Source organism: Pelodiscus sinensis, chromosome 1, assembly GCF_049634645.1.
Source record: "Pelodiscus sinensis isolate JC-2024 chromosome 1, ASM4963464v1, whole genome shotgun sequence".
Classification (NCBI taxonomy): Eukaryota; Metazoa; Chordata; order Testudines; family Trionychidae; genus Pelodiscus; species Pelodiscus sinensis.
Window position 1 is genome coordinate 99648270 of NC_134711.1, and position 26078 is coordinate 99674347.

At 48.7% G+C, this 26078-nt stretch overlaps 1 protein-coding gene and 1 long non-coding RNA gene across 6 annotated transcripts in view; one reads left to right on the forward strand and one right to left on the reverse strand.

Annotated features, from left to right (window-relative positions):
- Positions 1–6450, reverse strand: part of DRAM1 (DNA damage regulated autophagy modulator 1) — a 65796-nt gene extending 59346 nt beyond the window's left edge. For all 5 annotated transcript variants that reach the window (XM_006138037.4, XM_025178941.2, XM_025178942.2 and 2 more), the window contains exon 1: positions 5834–6450. In XM_006138037.4, the coding sequence (XP_006138099.1) occupies positions 5834–5964 (131 nt within the window). In that variant the 5' untranslated portion in view covers positions 5965–6450. The remainder of the gene's footprint in view (positions 1–5833) is intronic.
- Positions 6448–24872, forward strand: LOC142830952 (uncharacterized). Its single transcript, XR_012906517.1, has 5 exons — positions 6448–6924; positions 7639–9084; positions 11548–12007; positions 16478–16556; positions 21489–24872. It is a non-coding gene; the product is annotated as an uncharacterized LOC142830952 (long non-coding RNA).
- Positions 24873–26078: the final 1206 nt, after the last annotated feature.

Genomic DNA, 26078 nt, shown 5'->3' on the forward strand with positions numbered 1-26078 from the left:
TCACAGCTTTCAAAACCAAGCTGGAAACCTGGGGGAAATGTGTGTATAGGGGAATTTTGACATTTCAAACTTTTGAAGATTTTTCAGGAGAAGCTGTTGGACTTTCCAAGTTAGTAAGCGAGCACATGAAGTCTCTGATGCATTTGAGAAATATTTCCCAAATTCAAAAGATCCAAGAATCGGGAAAGAATAGATCCGCAATCTGTTTCTTCCTGCCAACAAGGAGTCGTCCTTGCCATCATTGCAAGAGGATCAGCTGATTGAGCTAGCATATGACGGAGGATTTAAAACTTTGTTTAACACATCCTCATCTCTGTTGTCCTCCTGGTTAAAATAAAGGGTAAATATCCAGAACTCAGCACCCTCGCTCTGAAGACCTTGCTGCTGTTTCCATCTACATACCTTCGTGAATGGGTTTCTCTGCAATGATTGCTACCAAGATCAGACATTGGAATAGGCTTGATGTGAGAAACACACGGCGAGTTTCGCTGTCAAGCATAATTCCTCGATATAACTTGCTTGTGTTGGGTAAAGAAGCCCAGCGATCCCACTGATGTGATCTCTTCAATAAGTCATACGATTTCAAGTTATTTAGCTAGTGATATCTTATGTATCACTTTTAACAGTGGTGGAAATAAAATACTTTGGGTAGCTAGCCATGTGTTATGTATGATTTTTTTAAGGTGGAAAGCAAATACTTTAAGGGGGGAGAATAATAATAAAAAAGTGTGTTACAATGATATGTATTGTGTGTGTACAGCTGCAATGTAAAATAATACATGACGTCTTAAAATTAATTACCATAATGAATATGCAAATAAATGCCTAGCAGCTCCAGTTCCCAGCATGCCCTACAGGAAGGAGAGGCCAGTGCGCAGGGAACTCAGTACGAGCCTGAGACTGAGCATCAGGTTGTTTCTCACTCTGGATCCCTGAGCTCTCTTGTAAGGGAACATGGGTGTCTGGGGAATGGCAACCCCACAGCTTGTCTTGGGGGAGAGGGGGAAGGGATGGGTGTCTGGGGTGAGACGGTCCTGCAGCTGTGCTCTGGAGGGGATAGGCTATAGGTATCTGGGCTGGTGGGGCCCTTCAGTTGGGCTCTGGGGAAGAAGGGGTTCACATGGGCTTTGGGGCAAAGAGATTGCAGGTGCCTGGCCTCTTGGTTGGCCTTGAAGGGGGGGCCTTGATAGGGTTGTCTTAGGGGTTTCATTAACTCCCTGCTCCTGAGTACTCCATACCTCCTTTTGGGTATGTCTACACTACCCCCCTAGTTCGAACTAGGGGGGGTAATGTAGTCATACAGCGTTGCAAATGAAGCCTGGGATTTGAATTTCCCGGGCTTCATTTGCATAAAGCCGGCCGGCGCCATTTTTAAATGCCGGCTAGGTCGGACCCCGTGCCGCGCGACTACATGCGGCACGGGGTCTGACCTAGCCGGCATTTAAAAATGGCGCCGGCCGGCTTTATGCAAATGAAGCCCGGGAAATTCAAATCCCGGGCTTCATTTGCAACTCCGTATGACTACATTACCCCCCCTAGTTCGAACTAGGGGGGTAGTGTAGACATACCCTAAGTGTGTGTCTATATTGTTAGACACACACTTGCTGACAGGTATTTTGAAATAAGTTACTAAAATAATTGAAATTGGTGTGATTATGTAGTGTTATTTTGACACATACATTTTGCAGAACATTTTAACTTTTTGGAACAGAATGGTCCCAGGAGTATATAGTTACAAGCAGTACAATTTTTGTGTATTCACAAAGCCAAAGGCTTCTTGTAAGCCTGAATGTCAGTCACTGAATAGAAATAGGTGACAATAAATACACAATGTTGTTTTAAACTGAATACATCGTTTCTTCTCGCTTAATTAGCATTATGTATTATCCGAATTAGGGATGTGAAAGGATAACCAGTTAACCATTAAGCATCACCTTTAATGGATGATGCTTACTGGTTCTGGTTAGCTAGTGGGAGCTGGAGCAGTTCCCCACCTGCCATGGGCAGGGAGCTACTCCAGTCCTGTGGGGGGCCCACCACAGACAGGGACTGCTCCAGTTGTCCAGAGCAGCCCCTGCCTGTGATGCACCTAGGTCTTATGTGGACAGGGCCGCTCCAGCTCAGCCATGGCAGGTGGGGAGGGACACCAGCCCAGCAGGCCCTGCCCACACCCCATTTAATCTGTTAACTGGTTAAACATCACGTTTAACTGATTAACCAATTAAATGGGATTTTACATCCCTAATTTGAATTGCAGCAGCCTCTAGAGCAGGGGTGGCCAAACTATGGCTCAAGAGCCACATGCAGCTCTTTTACCATTAAAGTGAGGTTCAGGGAGCCCCCCCATGTCTCTTCCCTTATTCTTCACTTATCAATCTACTGAGGGGAGCTCGGGAACCTTGCAGCAGGATGTTGGGGTAGAGGCTTCTGCCAAGCAGTGAGGGAGTCTTAGGGCTTCTATCCAGTGTGGAAGAGGATCTCAGGGCTTCAGCCCCCAAGTGGCACACCTGCTGGGGCTCGGGGCTTATGCAGGAGCAGGATCGAAGCCTCTAGTTCCAGCCGGTGGACCCCAGCTCTCAAATTTCTGAAGACTGACAAATGCAGCTTGAAGGATCTGTAAGTTTGGCCACACCAGCTCTAGAGGCTTCAATCCGGGCCCCAATTATGCTATGTAAGATACATACATATGTACATGTAATTTTAAAAACGCAAGCTTCTGTCCCAAAGATCTTATATTCTCAGGGTGTGTCTAGACTATAGAGTTTTGTCGACAAAAGTGGATTTTTGTCGACAAAACTATACCTGCGTCTACACTACCGCTGAGTTCTGTTGACATAACGTCAACAGAACTCAGCAGTTTTGTCGACGCTGGTAAACCTCATTTTATGAGGCATAACGCCTTTTGTCGACAGAGTTCTGTCGACAGAAGGTGTTATTGCATCTAAGGTTGTGTCTAGACTACAGGGTTTTGTCGACAAAGCAGCTTGCTTTGTCGACAGAACTGAATGTAGTCTAGACGCTCTTTGTCGACAGAAGCTTTGTCGACAGTATCTGTCGACAAAACTTCTGTCGACAAAAGCCTGTAGTCTAGACGTACCCTTAAAGTCTAATCCTACCAACATTTAAGCACAGAAGCAATTCAAGATAAGCATGTATGTATATATAGGATCAGGGCCCATATGTTGAGACAATACAGTGGAAAAAATTGGGACAGAGACGTGGGTTTTTTTTAATTACATGTATGTATGTACCTTGCATAGCACAGCTGGGGCCTCAAGGAGGAGTAGGGTAAATAGTTGCATGACTGAGTTTGACTGAGAAGCAACAGTCACTTAGAACTGGTCTATGCTTAAAAGTTGTAATTATATAGTTATTTTAGTGATCTGGAGTTTCTTTTACACAAACAGCTATGTCTGAAAAAACCTTAGTGTGGGCGTAGTTACACACATAGTTTGTGTAAGGTGATTTAGAACAGGATAATTATTCCCCTTCCTCTATGGGAATAGGCATACCATTGTAAAGCACTTTTATATCAACATAAGTGTCTCCACACATCAGTGTTGTACCACTTTAACAGTACTGATGTAGGTAAGGTGATACAACTTTCTAATGTACATAAGCCAATAAATAGGACCTGATCCAAAGATCACTGTAATCCAAGTCCATGAGAGGCTTTTTATTGACTTTAGTGGGCTTTGGATGAGGGGCAAGATTTGTAAAGATATATAGGCACCTAAAGAGGCAGATAGGTATTCACTGGCATTTTCAAAAAATATCTAGGCACCTACCTCCCATGAGGTCAGGTGCTTTGGAAAATCCAAGTAGGTGCCTATCTGCATCTTTTGGTGCCTCTGAAGTTTCAGCCCAAGATTCTTAATGCTTCATCTTTCTTGTGTCTTTTAATGTCATAATAATAATTTATACATTATGCTCTCTTGTTTTCACCCTGGCTCCAAACTGGCAAACACTCACGCGTGTAATCTCATGCAACTAGGATAATATATATATATATATATATATATATATATATATATATATATATTCTGTTTAGAAAGTCCAGCATCTGACCTTTTCATTGCAGGATCTTGTAGTGGATGTCTTCTAAATGCCATCTTTGTTTATATGCTGGGTGGGTTTCCCAACCAAGACTGAAGTGATTTGTATGGCAATGTTTGTCTCTTTCCCTCTGAACTGAGCATTCTCACATGTAAACTAGATGGGGGATAAAAGTAATGCCCTATGGGAGAGTATCTTTTATTTTCTTATATAAGCAAGCAAGGGAGAAGGGTAAATCATCTACGTATTTTGTTAGTTTTTAAGATGCTACTAGACTATTTGTTGTTTTTTAAGTTTTTCCCCTTGCCAGTCTCTTAACCTTCTAGGAACTAAATCAAGAGAACTATTCTGCTACATATTCAGATATTCAATATTAATCAAGTCAAAACAGAGTTATTTGTATTTTACTTAACTTTACTTGAATAATGAAAGAAAATAAAAGATACTCTCCCATAGGGAATTACTTTTATCCCCCATCTAGTTTACATGTGAGAATGCTCAGTTCAGAGGGAAAGAGACAAACATTGCCATACAAATTGCTTCAGTCTTGGTTGGGAAACCCACCCAGCATATAAACAAAGATGGCATTTAGAAGACATCCACTACAAGATCCTGCAATGAAAAGGTCAGATGCTGGACTTTCTAAACAGAATACTAACACCGCAGACCACCAGCCCCTTAAATGAAGTCAGACTCTCTCTCGGATCTTGAACCCCGTTGTGCTCTTTGGGCTCCGAGTCTGCTATCACTGTGCAAGCAAAACTCAGAGGCTGTGTCTACACTGGGCCACTTATTCTGGAAAATCAGCCACTTTTCCGGAATAAGCTGCGAGCTGTCTACACTGGCCCTTGAATTTCCGGAAAAGCAACGACGCTCTACTGTACAAAATCAGCTGCTATTCCGGAAAAGCTACGCAGCTCCTGCTCGGGCATAAGTCCTTATTCCGGAACACTGTTCCGGAAAAGGGCCAGTGTAGACAGCCCAGTAGTCTTTTCCGGAAAAGCGCGTCTACATTGGCCACAGATGCTTTTCCGGAAAAAGGGCTTTTCCGGAAAAGCAGCCTGCCAATGTAGACGCTCTTTTTCCGGAAATACTTATAACGAAAACTATTCTGTTTTAAGCATTTCTGGAAATTCATGCCAGTGTAGACACAGCCAGAGAGTTTTACCAGGATAGGGTACTGCCGGGCTCGGCGGCAGGAGAGGTGTTAATTCTTTACCCTGCAGGAAGCGGGAATCGCGAGAAGCGGGAATGACATGAGGAGACCTGTACAGCCTCCCCCGCACCCAGCGAACTCTGCTATGGAGAGCAGCCAGGTGGGGCCCTTCCTTCCTCCCGCTGGGTGCAAGCAGCCATCCCAGGAACCACCCTCTGCTCTAGGACGAGACTCACTTCCCTGCCTCACTCTCAGCAGGACCCTTCTCTTTTTGCATGAGAGACCAGTGCAGTGCCCGCCCCATGTCTTTTCCCCCTCCCCACCACGTCAGCTGCTAAATCCTCAGCTCCCCCTTCCCTCCATCCTTTCCCAGCCCCCAGGGCTGCAGCCTCGCCCCCCCCCCCCCCACACTCCAGCCCTCAGCTCCCCCCGTCTGCGCTGTGCCCCGGACCCCCACCCTTCCCCACGCACCGAGGCCTCAGAGGGTTCCCCCCACTCCCTTCCCCAGCAGCCTCCACTATTAAGTCCCCAACCCCTGCCTCCCGCCCCCTTAGGTCCCAGTCCTCGCCCCAAGGCTGCTGGGGCTTTTGTCCCTCCCGCGAGCGGGGCCGGGGCTCCCACCTGATGTAGGGCAGGAGCGGCTCGACGTGGCCCCCGAGCACGGCGATCACATAGGAGATGATGAAGGCGGCCGAGGACCAGCAGACGAGCAGCGCGGGGACGAAGGCCACTCCCGGCATGAAGCAGAGCATCCTGCCCCGCCGGCCGGGCGCGGGGCGCAGCCGGGGCGGGCGGCTCGGGCTCTGTTACGGAGCCGCTGAAGTCACAAAGCGGGTCTCCCGGCTCCCACAAAGGCGCGCGCTGCACATCCACACGCGCGCCGGGCTGCTCCCTTCCCTCTCACACACACGCTCCTGGCTGCTTACTCCGCACACTGGGGTGAGCCCGGCCCCTCACCACTACCCTGGGCTAGTCCTGTCCCTCTTCGTCCCACAGGGGGCCGGCCCCGGCCCCTCCCACCCCGCCCCGTGGCTAGTGCGGTCGCTCTTCCTCCTCACGCAGGGCTGCTCCCCCGGTACCCACACAGGCGGCTGCTTCCCTTCTCTCCTACGCCCCAGGCTTCTCCCTTCCTCCCCACGCAGGGCTGGACCTGCCCCCCCTCACGCACCCACAGAGCTATTTCCCTTCCCAGGCACAACGCACCCAGGGCTGTCTCCTTCATAGACGCCCCGCCGCGTCTCTCCCACCCCTCCCCCGTGCAGGCACTCGGGGCTGTTCGCCCCAGGGCACTTCGGGGAAACCCAAAGTTCTCCCTTCCAACATACACACACACCCCGGCGTGGCTACTTTAATCCTTTGGCTTCTTGCAACTTTAGCCCATTCAGGGATTGGTCTCCCTCCGCCCCCTGCTAACGTGGGTCTTCCTCTTTCTCGTCTGAATGATGCATTGTGTAATATTGTAAAGCAGCTAGCACTTCCGTGTCCCCCCCCTCCCATCCCCCATCCCGCTTCTTCCGCCCCCTAAGTTTACACGAAGGCTTCTCCCAGGGATTTGTTCGCAGCAGTTCACCGGACAGCACACGCTGGCAAGGTCCACTTTCACTTTCGCTTCTGCACTTTGCTTGGATATTGCTGTTCCTCGCTTCCCTTTTTAGTTTCCTGCTCGGTGGACTTGAATACACTGCAGCGAAGCTAGTTATAGCATTTTGGAGGTAGGATTGCTAAATTTTGCGAAACCCTTATCTCTGGCCACTGTTACCTCCCCATTAAGCACAGAGCTGGTATAAGGGAGATGAGGTGAGTAGCCAGATGATTCTTTGGCACACAACCAAATGATAACATTGACTTCACATAAAAGAAGGGGGGAAGAGAAACGCCTTAAATTTCTTCTCTTCCTGCTTCCTTTCAGCTTGACAGTACAATCTTGTTGTAGAATTAACTTGAGTGATCTAGTCTCCAGTTATTTCCCTTCTTTTAGCTGGTCCTGATGGAGAGCAGTCAGACCATCTAACAACAGACCTGTTGCTGTAATGCTCACAATCCATGCCGATGTTCTTACTAAAGTCACGTCTACACTGAGAGATAAGGTCAAATTTATTAAGCACGAGTTTTAGATTTTGTAAAGTTGAAGGTGCATGTCCCCAGTGTGTGCAAGAATTGGACATAGTTCAAAGTAGCTGGTCCCCAGTAGGGTGGCTACCATGGACTTTGAGAGCAATGCACTGTAGGTAGCTATCCCACAGTGCCTGTGCCATTTTGCATTCTAGGTTATGCTCCCTGTGAATGCTAGGACCAAAACTGTGTAGCAGGTGGTTCTGGATGCATCAGTGGCCCACAATGCACTCATATCCTCCTTCCTCCCCTGCTTAAGACCAATGGCAAACAGCGTTTCCGCACTCTTTTTTCTTTGTTGGTTATCCTTGCAGACACTATAGCAGCAAAAGCATGGAACCCATCGTGGAGCCCATTGAGCATCAAAGCTTTATGATGTTGATGTTAACCTTGGTGTGCCTAAAACTGGAACATGTCCGGAGTGTATCCAGAGTCTGTTGGAATGAGGAAGAATCTCAGCAGGCCATGAACATACTCTTTTGCCAAGCACGTGAGCTGTGTGAATTGCAAATGCTGGTCCCATTCAATCCTCTGGACACAGTGGAATGCCGGTTCTGGTGCCGTCAGATATGCACAAACTGGTAGGACTGCACTGTTATGCAGATATGGGATGATCAGCAGTGGCTGAAAAACTTTCACATGCATAAGACCATTTTCATGGAAGTTTGTGAATTGCTTTCCCCTGCCCAGAAGTGCAAGAAAACCATAAAGAGACCTGCTCTGACAGTGGAGAAGTGTCTATTTCCCTGTGGACACTTGCAATGCCAGACAGCTACTGGCCAGTTGGGAATCAATTTGGAGTGGGAAAAGCTACAGTGAGAGCTGTTGTGATCCAAGTAGCCAAAGCAATCAATACCCTTCTGTTTCAGAGTGGAGTGACTCTTGGGAAATGTGGAGGACATAGTGGAGGGCTTTGCTATGCTGGAGTTCCCTAACTGTAGTGGGGCAATAGATGGAATGCACATCCCCATCTTCGTACCTGACCACCTTGCCAAAGAGTACATAAACTGCAAGAAGTACTTCTCAATGGTGCTGCAGGGGCTGGTGGATCACAAGGGCCATTTCACTGACATCAACTTGGGGTGGTTGGGAAAGGTGCACAATGCTCACATCTTTAGAAATCATGCCTCTTCTGCAAATGGCAAGAAGGAACTGTTTTCCCAGACTGGAAAATTACAATGGGAGACTTTAAAATGCCAGTCCTTGGTGACCCAGCCTACCCCTTGCTTCTGTGGCTCATGAAGCAGTAATTCAATTACAGGCTGAGCAGGTGCAGAATGGTGATAGAATATGTTTTTGGACATTCAAAGGGAAGGTTCTGCAACCTACTGATTAGGTTAGACCTCGGCGAATGTAACATTCCCACTGTGGTGGCAGCCTGCTGTGTGTGCCATAAAATGTATGAGAGTGCAGTGAAGCAGTTTGGTCTCCCTCTGACCTGGAAGGGGCCTAGTGGGCAGGGCCAGAGCAACCCAGCCCCACCCACAAGAAGCAGAAAGGCAGGGCCAGAAGTATAAAAGCATAAGACCTTAGGTGGGGCCCAGCCACAGAGGAAGCCAGATGCTCTGCCTAAGGTCCCGAGGGGGAAGGCTCAACCACACCGCCCGAGAGAGAACTGGCCTGGGCTGCCCAGGTCGCTGCTGGGCCTAGAAGACTGGTCTGGGCCACTTGGATTGCTACTTAACTTTGACCTGTATCCAATGGACACGCTGCCAGCACTGTTGGCCCCGGTGGTTCCTGAAGAACAGAGGCTAAGCTAGGTAGGACCCCAGAAGGAACTGGAAACCAGCCCAGGGTAGCTGACCCAGAGCTGGCTGAAGAAATGGAGGTCAACTGGGCAACGTGTTGTGGTTAGGACCCCTGGTGACCTGGTCGGCGTGTTGCAGCCAAAATCCCTTCTGACCTAGTGGCAGCCAGGGCTGCCACTGTTTGGACCCTGGGTTGGGATGCTGTGGAGTGAAGGGGAGGAGCTTGCATCCTCCCCGGCCACTTCACACCTTGGGTGGCAGATTCCCCCTCTTGTGGAAAACCCCCTGCACTTGTCGACTCGACCACCACGCAGCATGAAGACAGGCCTGAGCACCTAAACTGTTTGCTTAAACCAGGGGTGGGCAAAAGCCTTTTAGCGGGTGGATTCGGCCTGCCTAGCACTTAGAGCCGACCTGCAAGGCAGTTCCAGGACCCACCCCTTAGCACAGCAGTTGGCAACCTATGGCATGCATGGCACATGTGCTGATTTTCAGAAGCCCAAGGGAGGGAGCTCAGCCTCGTCCCTCTTCCCCCACGCAGCCGCTGGAAACTCTCCCTCTTCCCTGCAGCAGGTTAAGCTGCGGTGGGAGGAGGCAGCACTGGAGCTGAGGCTCCTCAGTGGTGCCTCATCAGGGACCGGAGGCACCACAGCCATGCCACACAGTCTGGGTCTGGACCCTGAGGCCAGAGGTGCTGCTGCCGCAGCTATGCAATCCAGGGCCAGCCCTGTGGCCCTCCCTCTGGGGCGGCCAGGACAGCATGGCTGCAGCCGTTGCTGAAAGGGGGCACAAAGCCAGGTAAGGTCCCCCCTTGTCCCCAGGCCCCCCTCAATCCCCTCACTTCCCTACCCCAAAGACCCAGCACTACCAACTTGCTCCAACACCCTCTCTTGCTCCTGTACCATCTCTCCTGGCCACATATTGCATCCTCCCTTGTTCCTGCTCCCTCCACCTGGTCAGACACCCTACTCCCAGCCTGCTTCTGCCCCTCACCTCTGTTCCAGATCCTGTACCTCATCCCCAGTACTTTTTTGTGATGGTACGGCCTGGAACATACATACAGAAAAGGAATGGCATTTCCCCCATGCGTACCGGCGCCTGTTTTGCTGGGGCAACTTGGCTCCTGATGAAAGCCTGCTCAGGATGCACAGCGGGGATTTTTTTTTTCAGCTCCCAGTGTGGCATTTTGGCTCTTAAAGGGGCTGCAACTGCATTTCAGCCGCCAGAAAGTCTTTTTTTTTTCTTAATAACTTTGCCCTGGAGTACCGGCACCTTTTTTCTTACTAAAAAAGCACTGCCCATCCCTATTCTACTTGTTGGCAGCCCTGACTCATGCACTGCACCCCTCATTTTTGTCCTTACCCCAGAGCCTAAGGAGGTCCATAATAGCCACTAACTCCAGAACCCCAGAAAAGTAAATCTGGTCTATGGGAAGTCCTGAGCCTCAGTTCCCCCTGTTCCTTTCCCCTCATCCCATGAGGCTGGGGCACCAGAGGAGTGCAGTGTCTCAGTTGGGGAGGGGGGCACATCAATGAGCGTTGCGGGTTTTTGGAGAAGTTTTTTTGCTTTTCACTTATGTGGTCCTCAACTGATTTTTCTGTGGGTCAGTGACCCCCCGACCCCAAAAGGGTTCCTCACCCCTGCCATAAATAAAGAAAACATGGAACCCTTTTGTGTTGGACAAAATATTTTACTTTATTTAAAATGAAGTTTGATAAGCTAACATGAGAAAGTTAAAACGCTTAATCTGTTTCATAATTTAAATTAAACCATTCTCACTAGCTGCCGCTGGTTCAGAAAATAAGGTCACAGTACCCAGCCTCCCCTTCTCCCACTCCCCCTCCTTCTTCTGACACACAAAGCTGTGAATAAGTTAAATCTTGGTACACCACTTCTGAAAGGTTGACTAAAAGGAAGTTATGTATCTTAATGTATTTATTAATGAAGCTGCTGTAAGTAGGATTATTATTGACTTTAAAAAGTATCACCGGCACTCGGAAGTGTACATAGAATGAATAAGTCAAGTCTCGGCAATCCACCTTTGAAAGGTTGCTGACCCTTGCCTGATCGCATTGTCTGGGAGCCAGAGATGTGCGAGCCCTTTCAACTGCTTCTATTCAAAGGGCTCAGGTTAGCAATGGGGCCAGGAGCTGCAAGCCATGTTATGTGAATTCTAAGCCTCTACCCCAGATAACTGTGGAAGGAGGCTAGACCCCAGCACTCTCCCATCTACTCCAGGTCCCTTCCGTTGCCCAGAAGTCAGGGGGAAGGGACTACCCTGCTCCTGGCAGGGGTAGTTCTCAATCCCATCCCTTCCACCCAAGACCCCACCCCTTCTGCCTGAGGCCCCGCCCCTTCCGGGTCAGCCCGCAGCCACTTCTGAAATTTGTGAAGTGGCGCCCCCTTCCAAAATTATTGCCCACCCCTGCCTAAAATGCTGGTGGATATTTCATTGTTTTTTCTGTCTCATCAAAGGCACCTGACAGAGCTTACGATGGAGCAGGAGGAGGATACAGGTGTGACAGACTCAAACTGGCTGATGCTGTACCAAATGTCATGAACAGTTGTTGATGCCTCCCTATGCAGACTTGCACTTCTGGAACAGGGCCATGAGCACAGACCTGGAGGGACCACTTAACATCATAATGAGATTATGAGATCAGCAGTGGGTCCAGAACTTTTGAGATGAAGAAAGCTACATCTCTGCAGCTTCGTGAATACCTTGCCCTAACTCCCCAGTTCAAAGACAAAAGCATGAAGGTAGCCTTTGTGATCAAGAAGGAGGTTGCTATACTGTCTGAAAGTTGGCTACCCCAGGCTGCTACAGGAATGTTCCCAACCACTTTGGTGTTGGAAAGCTGATGATGGGTGTTGGAAAGCTGATGATGGGTGTTGGAAAGCTGAAAGTGGAGGTTGAACTTTCTGAGGCAATCAGGTATGTGGTTTATCTCAAGGTGGCAGGCATAAAATAATTGCTGGCTTTGAGAGAATGGGGTTTCCTAACTGTGCCATTGATGGGACTCCTGTACCCATAATTTTCTCAAGGAACACAACTACATAAACAAAGATACTACTCCATTGTTATGCAGGCATTTGCAGACCACAGAAGGCGATTTATGAATATCAACATGGGTGATTGGGAAAGATCATGTTGGCAGAGTTTTTTGCTAATTCAGTGTATATTCATGGACATGCTCAAACAATATTACCATCAAATTAGTGTAATAAATCTTGGCTTTTGAAACTGTACCCTGATTTAAGAGGCCTTGGCAAAAAAAAATTAATTATACTGTTAGCAGGTATAGAATGGCAGAGTGAAATCTACAGACCTGTTTGGATTTGAGTGTGATCAATGCTGTCTGTCTTACTGTGACTTGCTGTGCTCCTCAAAATCTTTGTGAAGCCAGAGGCGAGCCACTTTCTCCTGAATGGACACAGGACAATGAGGGGCTGCTGAATAGGTACCCTTGGTCAGAAAGCCCACCTCGCATAACTGGAGCTAAATGCAACTGAACAATAGAAGTAAGAGATACTTTGAGCTCACACGTTATGTACTTTCATGGCCCAATGTAGATGGGGGAGATAGTACTTTTATGGATGTGCTTGTGCAAGATGGAGGTGGGCTCTCATTGACTGTGATGGGCTTGAATGCTTGAGGAGGTGGAGGTTGATTAAGGGGAGGATGGTGTGAGTCACAGTATGGACTGATGAAGATGGGCACCCAGCCAGCAACCACTGCTCTCCACTCTGCCTTCAGAGCTGGGTGGCAGTAAATGTACTTAGGGATGGGGTACAAAAATGATTACAGACACAAAGTGGGGAGGACAATCAAATAAGTTTGAGAACCACTGATGTAGATGATCATATTGAGAAACTTTTCTCTCTATTCTGTTCATCTGAGGAAGTGGGTTTTGCCCATGAAAGCTCATGATACTATATATATATATATATATATGTTTATGTTAACCTCTAATGTGCTACAGGACTACTCATTGTTTTTAATGTTGAAAAACAGTATTTGCATACTAATTCCTAATTATCCCTGAACAAGTGTTCACCTTTACTGTTTTAATTACAGATTATATGAGTCAACAGTGTGATGCTGTTGCAAAAAAAGCAAATATGATTCTAGGTTGTATCAACAGGTGTGTTGTAAGCAAAACTCGTGAAGTCATTCTGCCGCTCTACTCTGCACTAGTTAGGCCTCAGCTGGAGTACTGTGTCCAGTTCTGGGCGCCACATTTCAAGAAAGATGTGGAGAAATTGGAAAGGGTACAGAGAAGAGCGACAAGAATGATTAAAGGTCTAGAGAACATGACCTATGAAGCCAGGCTTCATGAACTGGGCTTGTTTAGTTTGGAAAAAAGAAGATTAAGGGGGGACATGATAGCGGTTTTCAAATATCTAAAAGGGTGTCACAAGGAAGAAGGAGAAAATTTGTTCCTCTTGGTTTCTGAGGACAGGACAAGGAGTAATGGGCTTAAAGTGCAGCAGGGGAGGTTTAGATTGGACAATAGGAAAAAATTCCTAACTGTCAGGGTGGTCAAATATTGGAATAAATTGCCAAGGGAGGTGGTGGAATCTCCCTCTCTGGAGATATTTAAGAACAGGTTAGATAGACATCTGTCAGGGATGGTGTAGGTGGAGCTTGGTCCTGCCTTGAGGGCGGGGGGCTGGACTCGATGACCTCTTGAGGTCCCTTCCAGTCCTATTATTCTATGATTCTATGATTCTATATGATGTGACAGAGATAAACTTTCTTGAAATGAAAAACCTCTTTATTTATAAACATGTAATAGAAACATATAGCAGTCACCCATTGCCAGGCAAGCCATCTATCATTACCACACAAAAACTACAGTAAGAACAGTACCTTCAAGAAAAACAAAGTGCATGAACAAATGCAAACAGTGAAACCAGGTACAAGACGGAATCCCCTACTGTTGAATGTCCCTACCCCCCCGTTCCCTTTTCCTTTATTTTCTCATTTGTTACACACTTAGTACCAGGATTGGGATGCAGACATCCCTAGGGGAGAAGGTCAATAGGGAGGGCTGAATGGAGTAAAGTTGTCCGGCCCAAACGTTCCTGGGCTTTGATTGCATGGACTACTCAGCCTGGAGTTTTCCAAGCTGTTTCTGGACTGCATCACATCCTACCACACAGGGTATTTGATCCGTGGTATGGATGATGCAACAGTAGCTGGTACTCTTGTGGCCATTAGTAACATCAGCCTCACAAACAGCTGTTTCTGCTGAACCCTTAACTGCTGTTCCTGTTCCAGGAACCACAAATCGAGTGCTCCCTCCCATGCTGAAGCCCTGTTCTCAAGTTTGCAGTCAGTCTGAGTCTTTCCTCTTGCCTCTTGCCTCTCAGGATCTCTCTCCTCTAGCCACGAATCCCTCTGTCTTTGGCATGCTGGCCCTGTCCAGAACTTCATAACTTCATCACAGAAACACTTTTGGAATGGTCTGTGAAGGTATATTGCTTCAGCAGTGTAGGCAAGCTGTGGAAATACTGCAGCCAGTAGAGGTCAAGGTGTTATGCTTAAACAAAGCACATGAGATCTTTCATAAGGAAAAAGGCAGTACGCCGCATTTATTGAGAATACAACAATTGCATATGCTTTTCAATCACTCACACACAAACACCATACAGACGTACATAGTCCCACCAGATGATGTTATAGTTACCAGTCCAGAGTCTGGATCAATCTAGTGGCCAGCCAAATTGATCACAGAGGGGGAGCCGGGCACTGTCAGTCGATCGATCCAATGCTCCTGGAGTTAGTGGCAAGACGAACCCAAAGTTCCATAGCAAAGCACCCTGCTTTTATAATCCTTTTTCTCTGTTGAAGTCTATGGATTTTGCTGTGTCAGTCTGTGACTAGTTACTGTTATCTTGTTGATATCCCAAAACATCTCCATGAGGCTCATCCTGTCCTGGATTGTTAATCAGTTATTTTTAGGGATGCCTTCATCTTTAGAGTCGTCAATCTGCCAATCTGATCAATTCTTGACCATGGGTACGCGCTGATGGTTTCTCTGATGCCGATATGTCTCTTTGCAGTCTGTCTTTTACAGTTTATCTTCACCCCGCATTCTCCCCCTTCTCTCTGACCATCTGGCTCTCACGATGACCTTCACATCGTATCTCATTCAGACAAACAGTCTCTCTCACAGAATCCTTTAAAGGTAAACAGCAGTGTTTTATTTTAAGCAAAATCAAAATCAAAACAATTTACATTGAAGGCCTGAGTCTTCAATATTTCTAATCTCATTAACATAGACACAGTACCAAAACTCTGTCTCTTTATTTACTAAGCTTACTAAACTTTAAAACAAAAGGGCTTACTAAAGGGCTTAAGTTAATAAAATATTAAATGTGATAATATGTTACCTTACATTGCTAACATTATTAATCCTAAAATACAAATATAAAAAGAATAAAACTTTCAATTCCAACAAAGGGGCCTAGAAAAGGACAAGACACAGAGAGCTATTATCTCAAATAGCTCAGTGCTGGAGCACAGAAAGAATCCTTGTGGAATTTCAGGGACATCAAATGTTATTTTTCCAAACTGAACTTCAGTATATTGTGAGAAAATAACATTTGATTTATAATTGGTGGTTAGTAGGGAGAAAAGGGAGTTACTCACCTCGTGCAGTAACTAGTGTTCTTCGAGATGTGTGTCCCCGTGGGTGCTCCACTGTAGGTGAAGGGTTGCCCTGAGCCGCAGATCGGAGCTTTATATAGCAGTTTCCCCTGTTGAGCCACGCATGCCCAGGAGGCGTCTCGAGCCCTTCCCGCCTCCTGAGGAGCGTGACTCAACCCCCTCCCTTTCAGTTCTTCGTCTCCGCCCGAGAATTTTGACTCCGAGCAGAGGGGAGGTAGGGAGGGTCGTGGAGCACCCACGGGGACACACATCTCGAAGAACACTCGTTACTGCACGAGGTGAGTAACTCCCTTTTCTTCTTGGAGTAGTGTCCCCGTGGGTGCTCCACTGTAGGTGACTACAAAGCAGTATTCAATGTAAGGCTGGAGGGAGCCGGAGTCATTGTTTAGCAGTGGTAGAGAGTACTGCTGTGGCAACTGCTGAATCGCTCTTGAGTTGTGGAAGGATAGCGTAGTGTTTAGCAAAAGTATGGTCTGAAGACCATGTTGCTGCTCGGTAAATGGCTCTTAAGGGGACATTGCCCAGAAAGGCTGTAGAAGCGGCCGTGGCTCGAGTAGAATGCGCTCGTGGTGGGCATTGTAACGGTCTATTGCCCAGAGAGTGACATTTGATTATACATGTCGATATCCACTTTGAGATTCGTTGCGATGATATTGGTGTCCCCTTGGATCGTTCAGCAATGGAAATAAAAAGTCTTTCGGATTTACGAAATGGTTTTGTTCTTTCTAGGAAGAAGGCCAGAGCCCTCCGGATGTCCAGAGTGTGCAGGCTGGCGTCTGTCTGCGAAGAATGCGGTTTTGGGAAAAAGGTAGGTAATACGATCGGTTCGTTGAGATGGAATTCTGTACATATCTTTGGCAAAAACGTGGGGTGGGGTCTCAGTATTACCCTATCCTTAGTGAAAACTGTGTAAGGAGGTTCTGACATTAGTGCTCCGAGTTCGCTCACCCTCCTGACGGAGGTAATGGCTAATAGGAAGCAGACTTTCATAAAAAGGAAGGGGAGTGGTACTGTTGCCAGTGGCTCAAAGGGAGGTCTGGTGAGGCAATTCAAAACAAGATTTAGGTCCCATAAAGGGGGTGGGGCCTTATGTGGTGGGTACACATTCTGGAGCACCTTGAGGAATCTCTTCGTAATAGGATGGTTAAAAATGGAGAAGCCGTCTACTGAGGTATGAAATGCTGCTATTGCAGTGAGGTGTACTCTTAGAGAAGAGATTGACAGTCCTGATGCCTTAAGCTCCAGAGTGTAGTCCAGGATGGTATTTAGTGGTGAGGCACGGGGTTCCACCTTGGCTTGCTGACACCAATGACAGAAACGTGTCCATTTCTGTTGATAAGTTTTCCGAGTAGACTGTCTCCTGCTATGGAGGAGGATGTCTTTTACTCGCTGGGAGCAGCGCTCTTCTACCTCCGAGAACCAGAGAGAAGCCATGCGTGAAGGTGCAGGGTATTGAGTTGTGGATGCAGTATCTTGCCGTTGTCCTGAGACAGTAGGTCCATCCGGTATGGTAGTGGGTGGGGTGGCTGGACCGCTAGCCTGTGAAGGTATGGGTACCAGATTTGGCGAGACCATGAAGGTGCAATCAGGATGACTAGGGCTTTGTCTCTCAGGATCTTGCGCAGAACTCTTGGGATGAGCGGTATGGGAGGAAAGGCGTAGTGTAGGGGGGCTGTCCATTTGATTAGGAAGGCATCCCCCAGAGAGTGTTTGCCAAGTCCCGCAGGCGAGCAGAATTGGGGACATTTGGTGTTCTGGGTAGAAGCGAAGAGGTCTATCAATGGCCATCCCCATTGATGGAAAATTGAGTTCGCCACCTCCGTATGTAACTCCCATTCGTGGTCCGTGGTGAAGTTTCGGCTGAGGGAGTCCGCTTTGGTATTGTTCACTCCGGGCAGGTATGATGCTATAAGGGTGACTTGGTTGCGGATACACGCATTCCACAGGCGAATAGCCTCCGTGCATAGCGAGCGGGAGCGGGCTCCACCCTGTCTGTTTATGTAGAACATCGTACAGATATTGTCTGTTAGGATGCGGACTGTGTGATTGGCGATGTCGGAGGCAAAGTGTGCACAGGCATTTCTTACTGCTCTCAATTCGAGGAGATTGATATGTAAGAGTGTCTCGTTTGGGGACCACCTGCCTTGAACTTCGTGGCCATCCATATGTGCACCCCAGCCGAGCAGGGAAGCGTCTGTGGTGATTTGAACAGTGGGTTCGATTTGTTGGAACGGAACCCCCGCCAGAAGATTGTTTGGCACTGTCCACCATCGTAAGGATGCGAGCACGTCTGGTGGGATAGTAACCGTTTTGTTTCGAGGGTGTCGTGATGGGATATAAACGGCTGCAATCCAGAGTTGGAAACATCGGAAGTGCAGACGAGCATGGTGGACTACGTAGGTGGTGGAAGCCATGTGTCCCATTAGTTGGAGGCATGTAAGTATTGTGGTGGTAGGAACTGCGAGCATCCCGTTTATAATTTTTTGCATGGTTGCAAACCGTTGTTGAGGTAGGTATGCCCGGGCTGTAAGTGAGTCCAGGCGTGCGCCAATGAACTCTATATCTTGAACCGGGTACAGAATTGATTTGTCTTGGTTGAGTAGAAGGCCTAAACGACTGAGGACGGCCGTGGTCGTATGTATCATAGCGGCGGTTTCGGCATATGAGGATCCTTTTAGGAGGCAATCGTCTAGGTAGAGAAATATGATGACGTTCTGCCGTCTGAGATACGCGGTTACAACCACCAGTACCTTGGAAAATACCCTTGGGGCTGATGAGAGGCCGAAGGGAAGAACCTTGTACTGGAAATGGTCTAGTCCCAACGTGAAGTGTAGATAGGATCTGTGGGCGGGGTGGATGGTTACATGGAAATAGGCATCTTGGAGGTCGAGGGCTGCGAACCAGTCCCCTCGATCTAGCGCAGGAATGATTGTGGAAAGAGTGACCATCTTGAAACGCTGTCTCTTGAGAAATTTGTTCAGTCTGCGGAGATCCAATATAGGTCTCCAGCCCCCCGTTCTTTTTTCGGTCAGGAAATAATTCAAGTAAAACCCCCTCCCGTGGAACTCTCGAGGTACCCTTTCTATAGCCCCAATGGCAAGGAGCCGATTGACTTCTTGTTTTAGAAGGTCCTCGTGAGAGTGGTCCCTGAAAAGGGACGGGGTAGGCGGAAGGGTAGGGGAGATAGAAATAAAAGGGATGGTATAGCCCACTCGAATTATCTCTAGGACCCAGCGGTCCGATGTTATGGATTCCCACTGTGGGAGGAAGGCAAGCAAACGGTGGTTGAATAGATGGCCATGTTGATGTGCGAGATCGAGCGGGAGGTCTTGCAGACCCTCGACCAAATGTTCAAATTTGTTGCTTAGATGGTTGGTTGGCTGGCGGGCGGGCTTGGTTGGGTCGCCTTCTGGGACCTGACTGTCTTGGTCTGTTGTCCTCATAAGGCCTCTGTGGTCGATTGTATTGTCCATATCGGTATCGATTATATGAATTATATGGAGTGTATCGTCTGCGTTTATATGGTGGCGTGCCCATGCCTAGCGTGTGAAGTGTGGACTTAGAATTTTTGCTGTTATGGAGCATTTCGTCCGTAGTAGCTGCAAATAGCTTTTGTTTGTCAAATGGCAAGTCCTCCACTTTGGGCTGGAGTTCGCGTGGAACTCCAGATGACTGGAGCCAAGAGGCTCTACGCATCACCACCGCTGTAGCTGTAACTCGGGCTGCAGTGTCAGCTACATCCATTGCCATTTGGAGAGCAGCGCAGGCGATCATATGGCCCTCATGAACTACTGATTTTAAGATGGGTCTTTTGGAGTCGGGGAGATGCGCTATTAGTTCTCCCAGTTTTGAGTAGTTGTCAAAGTTGTGATTTGCTAAAAGAGCAGAGTAATTTGATATTCTGAGTTGTAGGGTTGAAGAGGAGTATACTTTCTTGCCAAAGGAGTCCAACTTTTTGTGGTCCTTGTCTGCATTGCCCGCCCTATACTGTGGAAACTTCGCTCGTTGTTGTACTGAGTCCACGACTAGTGAATTAGGTTGTGGGTGAGTGAAGAGAAAGTCGTTGTCTTTTGAGGGGACAAAGTACTTTCTGTCGATTTTCCTGTTAGTTGGTTGGATAGATGCAGGCGTCTTCCAGAGATCTTCTAAAGTCTCCATGATTGCCTCGTCTATGGGTAGGGCAATCTTGCCCTGTAGTGTCGGATGTAGATTCTTTAACAATTGATATTGTTTCTTCTGCACCTCTTGCAGGGAGACATTCTGGCTTGTCGCTACTCTCTTGAATAGTTCTTGGAACTGTTTCAGATCGTCAGTCGTTCCAGTGTCTGGTGGTACTACGGCATCCTCTGGTTGTGCATCATGGGCCTCAGAGTGTGTGATGTTTACTGACTGAGTATCTGAGTCGTTGTTTGAGATTCATTCCACCTCATCCTCCGAAAAACTTGTTGGAGTTAGGGGTTGTGGCCGAGGCAAACTTCTCCGGGATGCAATGGAACGAGGTGGGGAGTGGTGTCCATATGGCTCCCAGTGTTCCCACGGTCCCCATTGCGGTGGATAAGGTGGAGGTGGGTAAGGCCAGTATGGGTGCCATGGGCCATGTTGTGGCGGAGCCCTATAATGGTGAGAGCGAGCCTTCCCAGGTGATGGATGTCGTGAGGAATAGACCGTGTGGTGGTCATCATCAGGAAGGGGAGCGTCGTGGAGAGACGACGGTGACATCGATCTGGGAGGGGATCGTCTTGACGGAGACCCCTCAGGAGAGTAAGAAGTAGAGGGCAGGCAGAGATCATGATGTCCACTGTATGGATCAGTCTCTTGTTGGGGCTGATCCCTAGGAGTCTTATCTGGCTGCTTGTCTGGCTGTGGGAGGACCAGTGGAGCATCTGCTGTTGCCAGAGGCTTCGTAGGCTGCCCATCGTTTCGCTGCGGTGCCGTGGCTTTAAGAGGCACTGCAGCTTTAAGCCGTGATGTAGGTTTCGGCGCTGCGGAGGCTTGGAGCAGCGCCAGGGCTGGAAGCGGTGCCGGGCTGTGAAGCGGCACCGCGGTTTGAAGCGGCACCGGCTTTTCATGCCGTGCCGGCTGCTGAGGACAGTCCCGGGGCGCCGCAGAGGCTTGAAGCGGTGCCGGGACTGAAAGCGGTGCCGCGCTTGCAAGCGGCGCCGCGGTTTGAAGCGGCGGCGGCTTTTCATGCCGTGCCGGCTGCTTAGAGCGCTCCCGGGGCCACTCAGTTGTTGAGCGCCCCGATACCGGCGCGGAGTGGGAGGATCACCCCGAAGCCTTAGTGGCAGGGGACTTCCCATGCTGGTGTGCCTCTCCTCTATGTTTGGGAGAGGAAGAGGCTGGAAGAGAGCGGGATGCCCTGGGTCTCAGGGTATTTTTGGAAGGCGATGGAGGCTCTTGCTGCGGTGCAGATTGTTCTCCCACAGGCTGTAGAGCTTTTTCAAATAAAATCATCCTGAGGCGGAGCTCACGGTCTTTTCTGGCTCTCGCCGTCAGGGAATTGCAGTGGGTACAGTTGTGTGGAGAGTGAGTCTCCCCCAAACACCGTATGCAGTCCGAGTGGCCGTCTGAAGCCGGCATTGGGTCCCGGCATTGAGCGCACTTTTTAAACCCTGAGGAGCCAGACATTGCAGGCTCTCTTGCTCTTGAAATTACTATATTGTTATAGTTTATGTGGTTTGCTTCTTCTTCTTTTTTTTTTTTTTTTTTTTTAAGTCTTTATGTGTTTCTTGTTTGACAGGCGGGAGAAAGCCGGTTCACCAGAGTCTCGGTCTGAGGTAAGTTCATGCCCCCCGAGGGGGGGGAATTTTACTAATCTATTTTTCCTATTTCTTTATTAAAAAAAAAAAAACACTAGAAACAGGGAAAGAGTAACTAGGATAACAGGGGAAGCTAAACTATGCCTAAATTAGTAAGAGGAAAGCAGTCAGATAATCTGACAGGGAGCTCCTAACTGCTCCGTCCGCTGAAGAGGGTGGTTAAAGAGGAACTGAAAGGGAGGGGGTTGAGTCACGCTCCTCAGGAGGCGGGAAGGGCTCGAGACGCCTCCTGGGCATGCGTGGCTCAACAGGGGAAACTGCTATACAAAGCTCCGATCTGCGGCTCAGGGCAACCCTTCACCTACAGTGGAGCACCCACGGGGACACTACTCGAAGAAGAAGGTTCTGATCAGCCAGTAAAAGAAAGCCCTTAGGATAATAAGCAGCCAGTAAAAGAAGCCTTTAGGATAATATAGGATGTAACTAAAAAAATAAAGAGATGCAGTGAGAAGTCAAAGAAAAACTGCCTTAAAAGAAACAGGCCCAAACCTCCCAAATTGTTCTGCTGGCAAGCAGGGGTCAGGAGGGGAAAGGAGATTAGAAACAAAGCCTTCGAGGAAGGAAAATAGCAAGAATAAACTGCTTCAAGCTGGATTTTTGCTAAAGTTAGATGAAGGATAGAGAACCATAAATATGAATGTTCTTTGTTAAACCTTACTTGATAATGTTGGAGTACACCAGAACGACACTGTCATCCACAGATCTGGCCTATTTGTAAGTATATTGATCGCATGCTTATGAATACTTTGTTATTACACTGGGTGGAGTGACTGCTTATTTTTAGGCTGTTGCACATGTTTAGAGCAATTGCATAATGTACCATTTGGCTTTTGGATTGAATAAAGGAATTTATGGGTAAACTGGTACAGGCAGTTCCCGGGTTACATGGATCCGACTTACATCGGATCCCTACTTACAAACGGGGTGAGGCAACCCCGCACTAGCTGCTTCCCCGCAGTAGACCAGGGAGATGAGAAGCTAGCGCCCCCCCAGCAAACCAGGGAGACGCGGAGCAGCTTTTCTCAGCAGACACCTCAGCTTGAGAATAAAGGACTGAGGGAAGTGAGGTGTGGGAGAATAAAACTGAGCTCTGGAGAAATGTTTGGCTAGAGTTTCCCCTACAATCTGTACCAGTTCCGACTTACATAAAAATTCAATTTAAGAACAAACCTACAGTCCCTATCTTGTACGTAACCTGGGGACTGCCTGTATTGGGTGATTTCTCATATTAATAATTTTCAGATATTTATTCCAACATGTGTTATAAATGCTGATGTGTTGAGGGACCTGGTTACAACGCAGAAATACTGTTGTATAGTTAAAACACAGTTGCTTTCCTTAGAGTTTTAAGAAGTGCCACTCAGTGTTGTAAAACTGGCATCCTCAGTCCTAAAGTGATATTGCAATCGTGATGTCATTACCAGGATAATTCTGTATTTCAGTTTGTACAGCATTGTTTGGAGGAAGGCTAGTAACAGGACTAAACTCTTAGAAGTTCATTCAAAAGTTAGTTTGAGGCAACAAATGTTGAGTTTGGCTATGACCTCAGAAGGGGGATATTGAATGGAGGAGTACTGGATATTTGCATAAGTAATGAGCAGCCATTTTTGCACAAGAGGCTTTTGTGCAAAAATGAGTAGTGTAGATGGCTCCTTTTTGTGCAAAAAACCCCTCTTGTGCAAGAGCCATTCCAAAATAAGGAAGAATGGCTCTTGCGCAAGAGGAGCTTTTACTTTTTTGTGCAAAAGCCTCTTGTGCAAAAATGGCTGCTCATTACTTAAGCAAATGAAGCATGACAATATTCCACACCACGCTTCATTTGCATATGTTTTTCTGCAAGAAGGCTACAGTATAGACGTAGCCTTACTGTGACTCTCCCAGCCTCTTCACAAAACCAGCCCTTTGCAACCAAACCAGGGCTGAATGTGGCCATGGGGAACAAAATGATTTTGGTAACTATTTTGCTTTAGCACACTGTTGTTTACTAAACTATTGAGCAAACAAATGTTTGGGAAGAATCATATTTTATGTATGTCCTCAGTTAATCACTGTAGGAATAAGTAGGAATAAGAAATCCTCCGGAAAAAGGCTTATTTTCCGGATTCCGGAGGATTTCTTATTCCTACTTTCATGTAGGAATAAGAAATCCTCCGGAAAAGGGCTTATTTTCCGGAGAATCACGTCTAGACTGGCGCTTTTCTCCGGCTTATCCCCAAGCTGGAAAAAAGCGGCAGCCATGTAAATGCAAATGCCGCGGGGGATATTTAAATCCCCCGCGGAATTTGCAATTACGAAGTCTACATTATCATCGCTTTTCCGGAAACGGGGGGCCAATATAGACGTAGCCCTACTGCTGTTTCACCCTAAAGATCGCGGGCGTCACCAGCCAGATCTTTACCAGCCACATTGCTTGGTAGAATTAGCATGGGAGATAAGCCCGGTCCTTCAGGCACCGCAAAGCTGCGTCTAACGACCTCTGTGGCACCAAAAGCCAAAAGACCAGCAGAAGCGGCACCGACAGCAGCACCAACGGTTGCCTCAGCATTGCCCGCTACTAAACCTTCGGCACCAAAGAACTCCTCCATGCCAAGGTCATCATCGGCACTGGCAACTTCAAGACTGGCAGCCACCTCTGTTTCAAAATGGGGATTGGCACCAAGATCCACGGCACCAGCGGTGCCGACTCCACATATGAGCAGCACCGACCCACACGTCTCGGCACCGAGTATTCCTCCGCACTGGAGTCGTTCCCAATCACCGGTATTTTCATCAGCACTGTCACCTTCCCCACCGGCACTGCACTCCCCGAGATCTTACAGCGTGGGGCGCCGCCGATCACCATACTCTCCACACCAGAGGCTATCCTCCCCATTTTTAGCAGCCTACAGGGACCACTGTCACTGTTTTGATCTATGATTGAATAATCTCTATTGCTGACTGTTGAAAGTGTCAAGTGGTCTTTGATATGGTGTGTATGATCATCTCTGTTTGTTTGGTGCAGTGTATATGCCTAGAGTCCATTGTGTGGCTAGAGAAACCTTCAATGTATGAAGGACTTTTAAACCTAAAAGTTCCCTGTCAAATGGGAGGTCCTTCACCTTCATTTGCAGATCTTTAGCACTCCTTGAAGCCTGTAAACATGAGTCCCTGTTGCAGTGCTCTAAGCTGCCATGTCCAACATTCCCACAGCTACCTGAATGGTAGGCCTTCCCCCACCAGTACATAAGAACATAAGGTCCATCTAGCCCCGTGGTCCCCAATACGGTGCCCGCGGGTGCCATGGTGCCCGCGGGAGCATTCGTGCATGCCCGCCACGTGCTCGGGGCTGGCCTGGCTCCGGGCGCGTGGGGCTTGGGGCGGGGGGCGCCGGCCCCGGCCGCTTGGAGGAGGAGGGGGGGCGCCGGCCCCGGGCGCATGGAGCTTGGGGGGGAGGGGGCGCCGGCCCCGAGCGCGCGGAGCTTGGGGGGGAGGGGGCGCCGGGCGCGTGGAGCTTGGGGGGGAGGGGGCGCCGGCCCCGGGCGCGTGGAGCTTGGGGGGGAGAGGGCACCAGCCCCTGGCGCACGGAGCTTGGGGGGGAGGGGGCGCCGGCCCCGGGCGCGCGGAGCTTGGGGGGGAGGGGGCGCCGGCACCGGGCGCGCGGAGGAGGGGGCCCCGCCCTTGGAGGAGGGGCCCTGCCCCCGCCCCCTGGCGCCAGGCGGGCAAACGACCACGCCCCCTGGCGCCCGGCCACCACCACAGGTTGGGGACCACTGATCTAGCCCAATGCCAATGCCAGACGTCCCAGAGGGAGTGAACAGAACAGGGAATCTTCACGCAATCCCTCTCCCATTATCCATTCCCTGCTGGAGTATTCCCAGGCTGCATGCAGCATTTCAAAGCGGCAGCTCTGCATGGAGCCCAGGATCAGCTGAGCAGTCCCCAGCTGACCCTGGGCTCCATACTGCGCTTTTTCAAAGGCGGAGATGCCCTATCAACTAATCGAATAGTTGATGAAAAATGCATCGACTATGTGATTAGTCAGTTACTCACCATTTTATATCCCTATGCCCACCCTGCTTCTACTACATTTTAAATGTAGAGCTCTGCATGTTGTAGAAGTCAGGTGGGCATGGCTGGGCAGCTGCCTGGGGTTTCTGCAGCTATTTAAAGGGCTTATGGCTCTAGTCCCTGCCATAGTAGCACTGCGACCAGGAACCAGGAGTTCTGCCAGGGTAGCACTGTGACAAGGAGCCAGGAGCCCTGCCATGGTGGCACTGCAACCAGGAGCCATTTAAATAGGATCCTACTGCCTGAGACATCACCAGGAAGTTTGGTGGAACAGGCAGCAGGCTATAAATAAAAAGTGGCCAGATGCAGTCTTCAGGCTGGATCAAAGTGTTAGGCGGACCTGGGCAGTACAACCCTGCCCTGTGTAAACCAGCATGAGAAGGGCTGTGAAACATTTTACCAGTGGGTTTCACAGAGATTGATCGACAGAGGAGGAATGGAGAGAGATGGGAATTTTGGTTTAC